Genomic DNA, 13,868 nt, shown 5'->3' on the forward strand with positions numbered 1-13,868 from the left:
CATACAATTAAAACAGAGACTGTTTGAGAACAAGCAGCACGGGGTGTTCAGATGTGACTGTAAATGAAGGAGCAGCTGAAGGCAGCCAGGACCCCTCACCTCTGCAGCCTGGCCTTGAGGGTGGGACCCCTCAGACCTGACCCTGCAGAGAGCTCCTGGCAGAGGGGCAGGAAGCTCCTCCACACCGTGCTGCAGCAGGCATTGAACAAGGAAATGCCACAGAACTAAAATAAATTAAAAAAAATTGTTTGTCATCTTCCAATCACTCCTTTTAAAAAAAGAATAAAACTCAACCCTAAAAACATGCCCTAAAAGAATTAGTTTAAAATTTCCTACACACATAAGCAACGGATTCTGAATGGGAAGAGGGGCTGAGGAGCTTGGGCTGGGGCAGGACAGCTGGGATGGGGTGGTCCTGTGTGGGGGCTGCTCCCACTGACACACACTCAGCTTCACACCCACTCCACGGGGCTGTTAACACTTAGAAATTCAGGATGAGTGTGTGTCGGTGGGCTGAAGTCCACAGCCAGGAACCCACCTGCCCAGCGAGCTGCTGGCTGCACGCTTCCCATTCAGACTTTGGAGATCCTTGAAAATACTTTTTTTGTGTTTTTTTTCTCCTCTTCAAACACACCCCACAACCATCGGCGTGGCAAGTTTGTGAGGAATAGTCCCTCCTCCTCCAGCTCCAGAACCCGCGGGTCCTGCTGCAGGCAGCTCATCTTTTTAAAGACACTGAGAAAAATCAATTGCCAATTAGAGCAACGTCCATGAGGTCGTCATCCTCCTCCCCGATGAGGAACTCGGGGCTGGCCCGGGACGGGCGCTCAGCTGCCAGCATGGTGCTGCTGGCCATGGAGAGAGACTGCTCGGCCGAGATGGGCGACTTGGACCAGCTCTCTGGCTTCAGCCCGTGAGACTTCTTCTTATCCCTGTCCTTATCCCGATCCCGGTCCCGGTCTTTGTCCTTCACTTTTTTCTTCTCTTTTTTGTGCTTCTTGTGTTTTTCTGAGCTGTACTCGGGCAGGGGCCTGAGGCCGTCGTCGGAGCTGGGGCTGTTCTGGTAGGACTTCTCGGCGATGGAGGAGCCCGACTCGCTCTCGCTGTCCACGTTCTGCGGGGTGTAGGCCGGGGACTTGCTGTGGCTGGGCGAGCAGCGCTCGTGCTTCGGCGTGGACCCGCTGATGAGAGGGGACCCGTAGCTTTTGGAAGAAGCCATCTGAGGCCTTAACCCCTCCCCGCCTCCTTCCCCAGGTTTCTGCAAGGTTACTTTGGCTTTAATGCTCGGGGAGCCACCGTCGTGTTTGCTGATGATAATTTTGGCCACGCCGGTGCTTCCTACGTTTTTGGAATCCGAGGTCTTCTTGGAAGAGTCAACAGATCCTCCAGAAACAGAGACTTTAGACTTCTCTTTGTCACTCTTCTCACGTTTGCCCTGGAACTCGCCTCCGGACATGTTGTGTTTGGAGGACATAGTATGGCTTGAAGAATTGGAACTCGGCCCCATCTGTCCGTCCATCGGGTCCTCCCCCCCAGGCCCACTAGTGACCACCCCGTGTTTGAGCTTGTCTATGACTGCTGTCAGAGATGGCTTCTTGTTTCTGCTCGGAGACTTGCCTTTAGAACTTCCATGCTGGTTTTGAGACGAAGACATGGAAGACCCACTAGAGGAAAAGGAGGAGGACGATGCCGTCGAGGAATTAGAGGAAGGGGGTGGTTTCTGTGACATAGACCCAGAGGATCCCATTCCTGAAGATGATTTCATACTTGAGCTTGATCCGGTCCCAGACATGTGGGAGCCTCCAGAACCCGAGCTGATGGGTGACTTCGCTTTAGATGATGGGGGAGTACCTGGGACAGGTTTCATGGGAGAAGCAAGCTTGTCAGAACCTCCCGAGGGTCTGGAATGAGACGGAGAGATGTTGGGTTTGCTCATGGAAGGGTTCATAAGCGACGATGGCTTTCCTTGAGGTTTCACCTTGGCACTCCCAGAGCCGGTGCTGAGCCCGTGCTTGGTGATGGGGGAGGATCCAGGTTTTCCCACCGACTGGGCCGAGCTCTTGGACTGACCTGAACTTGAGCTGCCTTGGCCCGAGTAGAGGCTGCTGCTCATCTTCGAGCCAGAAGACCCTTCCGATTTGCTGCTTTTAATTTTGCCTGAGGTTGAAGAGGAAGAAGAAGAGGAGGAGGAGGAAGAATGGCTATGATGGCTTTTGCTGCTGGAGGAGGTGACAGAGCCACTACTTGTATACTGGCTGTGTGAAGACGGTTTGCCAACAGTCACCGTTCCTTTTGGGATCTGAATGGTTATTTTTGGAATAGGAGGAGTGGCTACACCGGGAGGAGTCTGAGATCTGCCTGAGCTCCCAGGAGATTTGGAGCCGCCCGTGCTGGCGGGTGGTGTGAAGGGCCTGTTGGATGAGCTGTGTGATGGGGATTTCCCATCCGTCTCCTGCTTCTTCCGCTTGGGAAGTTTCTCTTTGCTCTTACCATCGCTGGAGGGCGTCCGGCTGCGCTTCCCTGGCTTCCCCTCCACCCCGGGACCCGCCAGGCCCCCTCCAGAACCATTCCCCTCCTTCACCCGCTTCTGAGACTTCTCTTTTCCTAAATCCCCTGCGTTCAGTAAAGGGCTCTGACCTCCACCGTGGTGCTCCATGATGTCAGAGGAGCCCAGTGCTTTGCTCGCAGCAGCAATGATACTAAAATCTACCGTGTCGGACTGATTGCTCCCCTTAAATTTATTCTCCCCCCCTTCAGCCCCCAAGACTTGCACCCCCAGCGTGCTCAGAGGCTGGGCTGCGTAGCCCTTGAAATCATCAGCGTCTCTACTCTGACTGCTCTCGTCAAAGTACTCCTCCCCAAAGCCACTCTGACTCTGGCTGTTGAGCAAGTCGGGGTTGAAATCTACTCCATCAGGAAAAAAATGGTTGGAAGAGTCGCTGTTGGGGCTGACAGCGGCGTCTGCTATCAGGTCTGCTGGGTCTGTGTAGGGGTTCTCACTATTGTTCGTCTGAAAAACGTCTGGGTCAAAGAGGGCACTTTGGGAATGGCCTGAACTAGAAGAGTCTCTCACTGGAGTACCAATGGGTGGACAGTCCTCATTAGTGGTGGGCAGCTTGGAAGCCTCCTCTGCTATATCCGAGAGGATGTCAGTGACATCAGCTCCAATGCTGTCCGAGCTAGAGAGCCGAACCATCCTCTGAATACTGGGCTGCGAGTGAGGTATAGGCTGCGGGTAGGTGGTAGGAGGAGTGCTGCATTGGCTGGGTGCTGGAGTAATATGAGGGGTGTCCAGGGTGTCTGCAGTCATGTTGACATCAAAAATGGGGTTCTGGGAGTCAACATCCATTGAGAAGAGCTCCCTCTGGAAATCATCCTCAGTCTGGTGCTTGGGCTTGTCGGCCGGCATGCGGGATTTTTTTTTCTTTTGCTTATTCCCCCCAGGGCCCACTTCCATTCTGGGGGAGCCAGAGGAAGAGTTCTGCCTTTCGAGAGGGCTGCTCCCATACAGAGTGGAGAAATCCTGAGGGGGATTCTCTTTAAGAAGGTTCATGAGCATGGGGTGGTTCTTGGTGTTGCTTGCTGGTGAGGATACTGGTGGTGGTGTGTGATGGGGAGGGGTTGGACTTGAGCCAATGGTAGACCCCACATTCCCTGTGATCTGCAACAAACTAGTGAGAATAGGGTTCTGAGACACTTTGCTGAAGTCCTCCCCATGGCCCACCGAGTCATGCCTCTCTTTCATGCTTATGCTCATGTTAAACAAAGTAGTGATGGGCCCCCCAGGAAAAGTGTTGGTTGGGGTAGTGGTACCACTCATTGGGTTGCTGCCTGTGGTCATGCCATACCCGGGGCTGCTGGCTGGGGGCAGGTTTTTCTTCACCATGTCTTCTACTGTCTCTGCAATGAGGGACAAGGCTGGTGTGTCTGCTTGAATGGTTTCTGCTTTCCTACGAATTGCTCTCATGGTGACAGGAATGGACATACACCTGTAAGACACAAGACAAGGGGGTTGGCCTGCGTTTCACTGTCCACACAGGCATCAACAGCTTCACCAGGCATAAAGCAAGGAGTGAGGCTCCTCGGCACAAGAGAGCAGCAGGCCCAGGCACTCCAAGTGCTCTGCTGTTCTTCCTGTATTTACACTCCTCCTATCGTGTATTTACACTTCTCCCCACCACACTTATCTAGGCACGAGGAAACTGTGCCTTTCTGTATTGCCCTGCAACCACAAAGGGAGGATTACTCAATCAATTAACTCTAATAACCAAGAACTACAAGATCATGATCTGTCAGCTGAAGCACACGATGCAGTTGAGGTTGTTACTTTGATTCTGCCAGAAAACACCTTTGTCTAATCTTGTCAAACCAAGTTTCCTGTAACAAATAACAATCATAGAATTATGGAATTGTTTTGGTTGGAAGAGATCTTTAAGATCAAGACCTTTAAAATCATTGAGTCAAACCACCAGCCCTGCCAGGTCCCCACTGCCCCGTGTCCCTCACCCCACATCTCCATGGCTTGGGAACCCCTCCAGGGGTGGGGACTCCACCACTGCCCTGGGCAGCCTGGCACAGCCCTGGGCAACCCTCCAGGAGAAGAAATTGTTCCTCAGCTCCAACCTCAACCTTCCCTGGGGCAACCTGAGGCTGTTTCCTCCTGTCCTGTCACTTGTTCCTCTGTATACTGTTAACATTCTGCTGTGCTCTGAACGGCAGCTGGGGCAGAGGGACCTCAATAAATGGCCTGTGTGAAGGACAAACAGCAGGGGAGGTCTTCCATGTCTTACAGGAGTTAGAAATCCACCAGCTACAGGAGAAGGCACAAACAGGGACAGGTGCCTGGGACATGCACTCAAAAATAAGTAGCTACAGTTCAGCATCTGGAATGAAATTTTTAATAGGGCTCCAAGCTTTCCTCTCTTCTCAACAACCCCTACCAAAACTCAGAGTGAGAACAGCTCCACTAACCAGGAGAAATATGAGAGAGACACAGAGTTCACCTAGATGGTTTGGAGGGCAGGGCAGAATGAAAAACTCCAGCTTACCTCTGGACAACTTTGGCAATGAAATCATCCGTACAGATAAGAGCATCAGAGAGCCCTTTGTACAGCTTACAGTTCACGTGAGTGGAGTCCTGCACATCCATGACCACTACAAGAGAAGGTGTTTGGAAGAGATCAAAACCCTGGTGATGGTGGAAGCCTGGGAACACGCTCACGCTTTCACCGAGCCCACTTACCACACACCAGGGAGTCATTCACAGGGTGCTGAAAGGATACACTGAAACAGGAGTCAGAGAGAGGGCAAACCTCAAACTGCAGGATCCCGGGAGAATCTGAAAGACATGGGAACAGTTAAATTACAGAAAGCACGAGATGAACCAGAGGCACCAGCTCAATAACCCCATGGAGAAGGGAAAAGCTAAAAGGGGAGGGAAGGAGTGCAGCTTGGGTCTCATTTCTTATTGCCACACCTGGGCCGCTCACCCAGGGTGTCCAACTGCCCACACATGGCCCTCCCCTTGCTGCACCACCCACCTTCTTTCAGCAGGGTTCTCTTGACACAGCTGCCTATCAGGGTGTTGTAGGCGACCTGGTGCCTGATGAGGTTGAGGATGAGAGGAACCCGCCCAGGGTGCTGGAAGGCGATTTTACTGAGCAGAGTTCCCTGAAGGCTTCTTCCATCCGGGAGAGGAGCGTCTTTGTTCAGAAAGTAACAGTGCTGCTGTCCTGGAAGAGCCTGACAAACAATTTCTGCTTTACTCCAGCTACAAGGCAAGAACAGACATCTAGGAAGGAAAGAGCAGGCCCCAGATACAAGCGATGCCAAGTCACCTTTCTGGCTGAACATGACACACAACAAAACACTTTCCTTCCAATCTGACCAAGCAAAACAACTTCAGCTCCTGAGAAGCAGTGCTGCTGACAGTAGTCACTGTCCCCACTAAAGTGGTCTCCATCCCTTCTGAGAGCAAGAGAAATCCTCTGCAGTTCACAGGAGATCATCACTGACAAATTTAAGAAGCAGGATTTCCTCCCAAAGTGATGTGATTCATTCAGCCACACGTTGCAGCCTGAACTAGAGGATGGGATAGAACTCAGGGAGGCTCAATCCCACCCCTCTGCTGTCACTCCTGTGGCTGCACTTCACCAGCAATGGGCTTTGCCTGACCCAATTTTCCCAATGAGTGTGGCCGTGTCAGTATCTGACTCCTAACACTCAGACAATGCCCTTTTTGCCTACGAATAGATGTTGCAGCAATTTCCTTGCTCCTACTTGAAAGACACAGATGAGAAACCCCCAAAAGGCTCATCTGTGAGTGCAGCACCCTGTGCTAACAACGTACTTACTGCGTAGAAGCGCATGTTGTGGTTCAGAGGGAGAGGATCAGCCTCCTTGGACAACTCAAACTGGGTGATCAGCTCATACAAGGGCACAAACGTGGGCGGGCTGTCAAACAGGGGGATACCTGGGGGAAGAAGATGGTGCAGAAGGATGGCACCTGGGAGGCAGGAAGAGATGCTGGGCAGAGAAGGTGTTAGCGCCTAGGAAAGGAAACTCCTCCAGGTTTTACTGAAAACAGCACAAAAACTTGAGCAATTTTTCTGGCACGCTTTGAAAACTAGCAACAGTTTATTAACAAAAGCTTAGAGAGCATGTGTGTGACAGGTCTGGAACCCACCTGTGCAGCCTTGGAGTTTCTGAATGAAGGCTCGAGACACTGGGATGGGACGAGGGAATTTCAGGAAGAAACAAGCTGGTAAGTCCACACTGTTGGCACTGGTGATCGAGGAGAAGGAGGGAGTTCTGGAATATTGGGTTAAGACAAGATCTTCTTAGATGCAGGACATGACTCTGGCTTCTGCTGCGAGTGCCAGATGTCCAATTTATCATTTGTTCAAATACAAGCAGATTTTTATACACTCTTAAAAATTAAGGCAAGCCACAAAAGCACATCACATGCCTGGAATGGGCATTTCTTGGTTTAAAGCCAGAACATAAGCACTTTATAGAATGCTATGACATCTTGGAGCCATCTCCCCACCCTGATCAGCTTCAAGAGGGCTGAGTGGTGAGGAGCAGGCTGCTGGGGAGGCCCTGGCAGACGTGGCCTTCACTTACCCTTTGCTGTCAACTGGGTGGGAGCCCATGATCAGTGGTGCAATGGGAAGTTTGTACATGGCCATGGTTCCCTCAACGGTTACCGACACGTTCATACCCAAGGAGCGAGGGACTGCAAGAGGAGGCAGGACAAAAACAACCATGTAAAGCTGATTAAAAAACCCAAAGCAAGCTACATCAATGAAGCATCACTAGAGTGGAGTTATCTGATTCCATGAGGCAGTTTTCAGCATCTACCTTTATCACTAAAAGGGACAACAACCTAATGCCCTACTGTTCTCTTGCAGGGTAGATCAATTGCATAACTCTTACAATGTGTTCCAAACACCTCTGCAGGACTGTGCTATGCTCTTTAAAAAGGAAAGCAAATAGTGATTTTTGGGCAATTTCACCCTCTTCTTTTTCAAGACCAGCCTCAATTTTAATTGGTGCTTGGTTCTGTTGTTTTAGCGAGACATCAACGTCTGATTCCACGAGGCAGTTTTCAGCATCCACCTTTATCACTAAAGGGACAACAGCCAAATGAGTTGTGCCACCTAATGCTCTACTGTTCTCTTGCAGGGTAGATCAATTGCATAACTCTTACAATGTGTTCCAAACACCTCTGCAGGACTGTGCTATGCTCTTTAAAAAGGAAAGCAAATAGTGATTTTTGGGCAATTTCACCCTCTTCTTTTTCAAGACCAGCCTCAATTTTAATTGGTGCTTGGTTCTGTTGTTTTAGCGAGACATCAACGTCCATGCACAGAAAATCTTCCAGTGAGATGGCAGAGACACAAGTGCTCCCACAATAAAATAAATCCTGTGCTAATGATGAAATTCAGCCTACAAAGGCTCTGTCTGCAGTGTCACCCATCACCCCATGTCCAGTTCAAACTCCAGAACAGCCATGAGGTTCCCAAGATGCTCAACTGAGCCAGCATTTACACATGGGCTTCTCAGACCCACGTCCTCTGTGAGCCCCCCTATGGTCTGCCTGTATTACAGGGTGACAGCAGGCTTGAAATTCTGCTTTCTTCTCTCCTGCAAGCAGCAGCAACCCACAGCAGCTCCTGAAGCTGACCTACCATTGTTCTCATGCAAAATAACGGGGGCTCCAGTGCCATCTTCAAACAGATCATAGGGTGAGACATAATACTTGAGGTTCATCAGGAGACCTGTGGGAGAGAAGCTTTTGAACAGGCATCCTGAGGATGCTCGAGCTGACCCAGTCATCACTGACCCCCCTAACTGCCCAATATTTGCAGTGTAACCCAGCACACACTGCACAGAGCTCCTGGCAGAGCCTGGAAGGGTCGTTCTGTGCTGCTGAAGACACAGACACAGCCATAAAATCACAGCCATAAAATCACCACGCTTGGCTCTGTCAGAAAAGGTGTTTCCTGATCACATGGGACTCACAAATACTCAATGCCTTGTCCCTTTTTCAGCTTGATTAGCATTTTTCATTACTGTCATCAGTTAACATGAACTGAACACCCCCACGGGGTGTCCTGAACAAAGGAACTTTTATTCTTCTCTTTTTTAACTGCTTGTCAACAGTACCTCCACTCCTGGGGGTGAGATAGCCAACACTGCCATGGAGGATCTTGTCCAGGGGGTTTGCATTGGTGGCCTGCCTGCAAGAGAGGCAATCACAGCTCTGAAACAAGCCAGAGCCCCACCCAAAGCCAAAATCCACGTGCTGGTGGCAGTCCCAGGTTTTAGCTCAGCAGACACACTTCTCAGGCACACAAGAGGCAGCAACCTAGAACTTCACATTGCTACAGGCAAGGCAAGTGCTGCTTCACAGCACGATGGTTCACCCACTGAACCTCCAGCAGGCAAAGTTTCTCCATTTCTCACTGCAAAACACTTTACTACTAATCCACCTAGTCACCAAATTCTACCTCCCAGACTTTTTCAGTTGAATTCTGTGGTCAAAATGGAACTGTTCAGATAGCTCCAAGCAATTTTTTTTCTCTCTATAAGTATCAGTAACTATATATATCATTCCCTTACTAGCACAGGCCTTTCATTGTACTTCTCTGTGATAATATCAGGCTCTACAAGCACTGATGTGACACCTCCTGGATACCCAGGACTTGGTGTGATCAGATCTGGCCAACAAGAGGTAGAGTTATTAAGGAAAACCAGACAAAACTATAAACCCCAACAAACCACACAGATGTCCTTACCAGTACATCCCTGCCATCTTTGAGAGATCCAACTCCAAGGACTGCAGAGCCAAGTACATTTTAGTTTTCAGTTTGCTAAGGAAAAAGAAAAAACAACACCAAAACGATTTGATGAAGAATTGAAAGGAACTGCCCAATGAAATCTGACTGCAGTATTTGGATCAGATGGAGAGTTTAGAAATGATAACTCTTCACCCTGCATTCCCACCCCACACTGAGCCCTCCCCACCCACTCTGCACACACACAGGCCATGGTGATGAGGTCAGCAGCATCACACACAACGAAAACTTAAGCACTGAATGAAAAGCTTGGAGATTTGTTTCATTTTGTATATGTGGTTGTGAATGAATCTAATACATATTCTAGACTTACTTGTCTCCTGGCAACTTATAGAGGTTCACAAGCCCCCTTAAATGCTTTGAAAACTCATCAAAATTTTTCTCTCTGCAAAGAAGAGGGAGAAAAATATAACATGTATTCAAATTCTTAACAGATAAGTTGGGTTTTTTTTTAAGTTCTATTAATACAGACACTAAGTCACTTCAAAAAAGATTTTTGCTATGTGAAAGCTACAAAACATGTTCTTTAATGATCCAGCTTTACTGATCCTGATGCATGTTGTGCTGTGGCTTCCAAGATACGATGCACAACAGTCAAAATTAGAAGTACCTGAATCAAAGCCAGAAAATCTGCTGGAGAAGTTGAGGGGAAGGAACAGGCACATTTCTTCAAAAAAAAAAAATACCCATTTTGCATTTCCATACATAAAATAGCACCAGATCTAAATGATCTTCTAATCATTTCTAAATCAGATGCTAAAAAAACAGCATCCAGTAAAATAGGGTCACGACTGCAAAGAGAAGCCTGGCAGAAAATGCTGCAAATAACTTGTTGCTCACCTCAGGTGTTGCACCAGTTCTGGACAACTCTGAAAAGGAAAGAACACATGATATCAATGCAGCAATTTCAGCCTTTGTGCAGCACAGCAAGTGTAAAATATTAGGACAGTAAAATCTCTGAGCATCAGCTTGTGAGAGGCAACACAACGCTCTCAACTACACGTTGTTCTGGTTCTAGTGCTGCTCATCAACCCCCTCTGGGACAAACTGAAGCAATTTCCTCTTAAACAACTGGTTTGAGATCAAATTCTAGAACTGTGAGGCCTGAAAACTTATGATCCTATACAGAGATGTGGCCTGTGTTCAGCAGAGTGGCAAGGCCAAGGCCAATACCAAATTCAAACGACCAGATGAGTGCAGAAGGGAATTAAAGTCTTCTATCAGCATCCCATGTTTTAGTAGAAACCACCAGATGAGTGCAGAAGGGAAGTAAAGTCTTCTTCTATCAGCATCCCATGTTTTAGTATTTTCCACCCACAGATCTAAGTTTTATAAGGTTAATTTGCCCATGCTTCCTCCAGAATTAAAATTCTCAGAAAGACTGTGATAACATCCTCATGCAACACTGCCAGTTGTAAAATAACCCAGAGAAAAGAGAGACCATCAATAAAATGGTCCCTGCACATGGACACTGCATCAGCCAGATTAACCCACAAGAACCAGCTCCTTCACAGAGGCTTCTACATTCCAGCAGAACAAGCAGCAAAGGTGTAACGTGAGCTCTAGGGGAACACAGGACATCATCTAAAGAGGGCCAAAAAGGCAGCTCTGATCCCAGCAGGGCATCCCCCTCCTCTTCAGCAGCACCTACCACAGGGTTCTCTCCATGGTGAGCCACCTTGACGTCACACAGCAGCCCAGCAGGATCCAGCTGGACCTCCACGTAGAACATGTCAGAGGTGATGTAACACTCGGTGCCGTTGGCACTCAGGTGAGACCCCAGGCTGAGAGACAAAGCAGAGCTCTGTGAGACACACAGGAAAGGCAGGGGAAGCCCAGCCAGGCTGTGATGTGTGCAGGGGAGGGGGGAGGCCTCTGCCATGCCACCCACCCGTTCTGCCTGGCTATAGACTCCAAGCGATCCGTCATGGCAGGCAGGGAAGACACTGGAGGGAGAGAGCAGAAATCAGGGCTTAGAGCCAACATTTCCCCAGGAATAAAACACCAGCATTAAACCCAAGCTCATCTAGTTTCCCCCTCCCACACCAGCTCACCCCCTCCCACGTGTTGTGTGCACTCCCAGCACACCCAGAGCCGTTGGCACGGGGAAAACTCAACGTCCCCAGAGCCACCCAGAGGGACACGGGTGGCACTCCAGTCTGGGCATTCCCAGGAGAACTAACACTGGCAACCTCCAGGCACTGCCTGGCACCCAGAGGAGCATGCTGCTGCCAAGGTGAGCAGAGTAGAAGGTGCCACCACGCCCCTGCCCCCGGGGGAGTGCCCCCAGCATGGCACCCCCCAGCACAGACCCACCTTTCAACGCCTTCTGCAGCGTCTCCAAGCAGCTCACCAGGTGCTGGTGCCCCCCTGAGTTCATCACAACTCGCTTCTCCTGAGTCAGAAAGGAGAAAAATGTTCTTTTGTGTGTGTGTATCACTCAGGAAGAGGGGATTACTGCAACCTTTGTGCAGTCGAGTGAGGTTTATTTAGGTAATTAAAAGGAGATTAGAGTTTGTGCCAAAGTGACACCCTCGTTTTGGTTCCTGTGGAAGAGTGCTGGGTTTGGAAGCAGGTAACAAAGGCAGGCCCAGAATGGATTTATTTTCTTTTAAGCAACTTACTCATCTGGAAGAACAGACTGGAGCAACTTTTTAATAGGCATAAGCTGAGAGTTATAGGAGAGATGACAGGGAAATAACAAGAGAGGCAAACTTTTAACACAACACACACAGGAGCCTTTGATGTTGCTCTCCTCTGCCTCCTGCTCTTCCCTCCTCCACCCAGAGACCCACAGCTCAAGTCTGACTAAGCCAACACTGAGTTTATCACCAAAAGGGGAGTAAATTACTTCACAAAAGAGAACATCCTGAAACAGCAAGTGGCAGAAGGGTTTGGGCTCTTCAGCACCAGGGCAAACCACACGTCTGACCCTCTTCCTGACACTGAGCTGACAGCCACCCTGCCCTGAGGAGGCTGCAGGGGGGGAGGATGTCAGGGGGGAGGCAGATGGGAAGGGAATGGACACCACACCACTCCCTCCCCTGCACCCTGCAGGGTGTGGGCACTGGTTTGCCCCAACCACTCTGGCCCAGGAGGAAATCAAGGCCTGAAGAGAAGGTGAAGTGCTTGGAAAAGATCTGACAAACCAATGGCACAATTATTACCAAAGGCAGTTCAGAAACCCTCCTGCTGAGACCCCACCACCTCTCACCATGACCTGACGGACCAGCTTCATGGTTTCTGTCCAAGGCCTGTTCTGGTTGTACTTGGCATGAAGTCTTTCCAAGAGGGTGCTCATCTTGTTCAGCTTCTCTGCTTCTGTAAGACAAACCACAGGGGGACGTTCAGAACAGAGCAACACAAAATATGAGAAGTTTTACAAACAGAACACCTTGGCAGTTGTGATGAAAACACTTCCCACCTTTAAGCTAAACCTGATTTCAAGAAATTTGTTGTTTATTTATCCCTGCAGCCTACCCCTTAAGGTTAAATCATCACCAGACAGCTGGACAGGTCACAGGTCTGTCAACCCAGAGCCTGCTCAGCCTTGACACAACACCTCTTACACCCCACAGAGTCCCACCTACTGCTCTAGAGCCCATTGCTCTATCTTTTACAAAGTTCCTCTTCCATATGAATAACATCTCCCTGATGAGAGCAAAGGGGAGATACAGGATCAGTGACTCAGCCCAAAACTGCTGTTTGGCAGTTTAGCTCAAAAAGTTCCAAGAGCAAACAGCTCATTTCATCCCCAACAACCAGTCAGACACGAGCACAGGGAGAAGGGAAGCTTCAGGAGTACTCTGACTTTGCCTTTTCTTGCTAAGACACAGCTTTTTCTATGCTTGCATTTCCCAAAAAGCCCAAGTGGACGTGGCTGCCAAAACAAACCCTCTGTCACTGCCCCTGCTGGGGCCAAGGCAAACAGCCACCCATGAGGCTTTAACTGCCACAGCTCCCAGCCCTGCAGGATTTCAAGGGTTTCCTTTCATTACTGGTGCCTGTACAGCTCACAGATCCAACCCTGACCCCATCAAAACCAAGTGTAAGAAATAAACGTTTTCTGGCTGTTTTGAGATGCTTTTATTTCAAGCCCTCACCTGCACAATTTCAAGGGTTTCTTTTCATTACTGGTGCTTGTACAGCTCACAGATCCAACACTGACCCCATCAAAACCAAGTGTAAGATAATAAATGTTTTCTGGCTGTTTTGAGATGCTTTTATACCTCTCGGCCACGCTGGAATCAGAGAACAGCTGAGGCTGGATGGGACCCATGGAGCTCACCTGCTCCAAACCCCAGCAGGGCCACCTGCAGCAGGCTGCCCAGGGCCGTGTTCAGGTGGCTTCTGGACGCCTCCGAGGGTGTGTCCACCTCTCTGAGCACCCTGTGACAGCGCTCGGGCACCCTCCCGGTGAAAAGGCATTTCCCGGTGCTCAGGTCCGGCCTCAGCCCCTGCGCCCTGGGTCACCCCCGAACCGGGATGGGCTCTGTCTACACCCCC

At 49.7% G+C, this 13,868-nt stretch overlaps 1 protein-coding gene across 1 annotated transcript; it reads right to left on the bottom strand.

The window, feature by feature from the left end:
- Positions 1–745: 745 nt before the first annotated feature.
- On the bottom strand, positions 746–12,663 carry MED1 (mediator complex subunit 1). Its single transcript, XM_008944357.1, has 16 exons — positions 12,577–12,663; positions 11,679–11,757; positions 11,254–11,308; positions 11,014–11,146; positions 10,203–10,231; positions 9,676–9,747; positions 9,303–9,377; positions 8,671–8,744; positions 8,193–8,282; positions 7,126–7,237; positions 6,686–6,810; positions 6,354–6,472; positions 5,541–5,742; positions 5,243–5,338; positions 5,049–5,154; positions 746–3,989 (listed from the first exon to the last, which is right to left on the bottom strand). Exons 1-16 carry the CDS (start codon positions 12,661–12,663, stop codon positions 746–748), a joined length of 4,698 nt encoding a protein of 1,565 aa, XP_008942605.1.
- Positions 12,664–13,868: the final 1,205 nt, after the last annotated feature.

The sequence above is a fragment of the Merops nubicus genome, unplaced genomic scaffold, assembly GCF_000691845.1.
Source record: "Merops nubicus isolate BGI_N331 unplaced genomic scaffold, ASM69184v1 scaffold15717, whole genome shotgun sequence".
Lineage (NCBI taxonomy): Eukaryota > Metazoa > Chordata > Aves > Coraciiformes > Meropidae > Merops > Merops nubicus.

What these genes read in the sequence shown, in the direction of transcription:
- MED1 (XM_008944357.1), bottom strand. Translation starts at nt 12,663, where the DNA reads ATGAGCACCCTCTTGGAAAGACTTCATGCCAAGTACAACCAGAACAGG. An exon ending in AAGATGGCAGGGATGTACTG is followed by an intron (nt 8,745 to 9,302) that starts GTAAGGACATCT and finishes CCTCTCTTGCAG; the next exon opens with GCAGGCCACCAATGCAAACC. An exon ending in GAATGACTCCCTGGTGTGTG is followed by an intron (nt 5,155 to 5,242) that starts GTAAGTGGGCTC and finishes CTTCTCTTGTAG; the next exon opens with TGGTCATGGATGTGCAGGAC.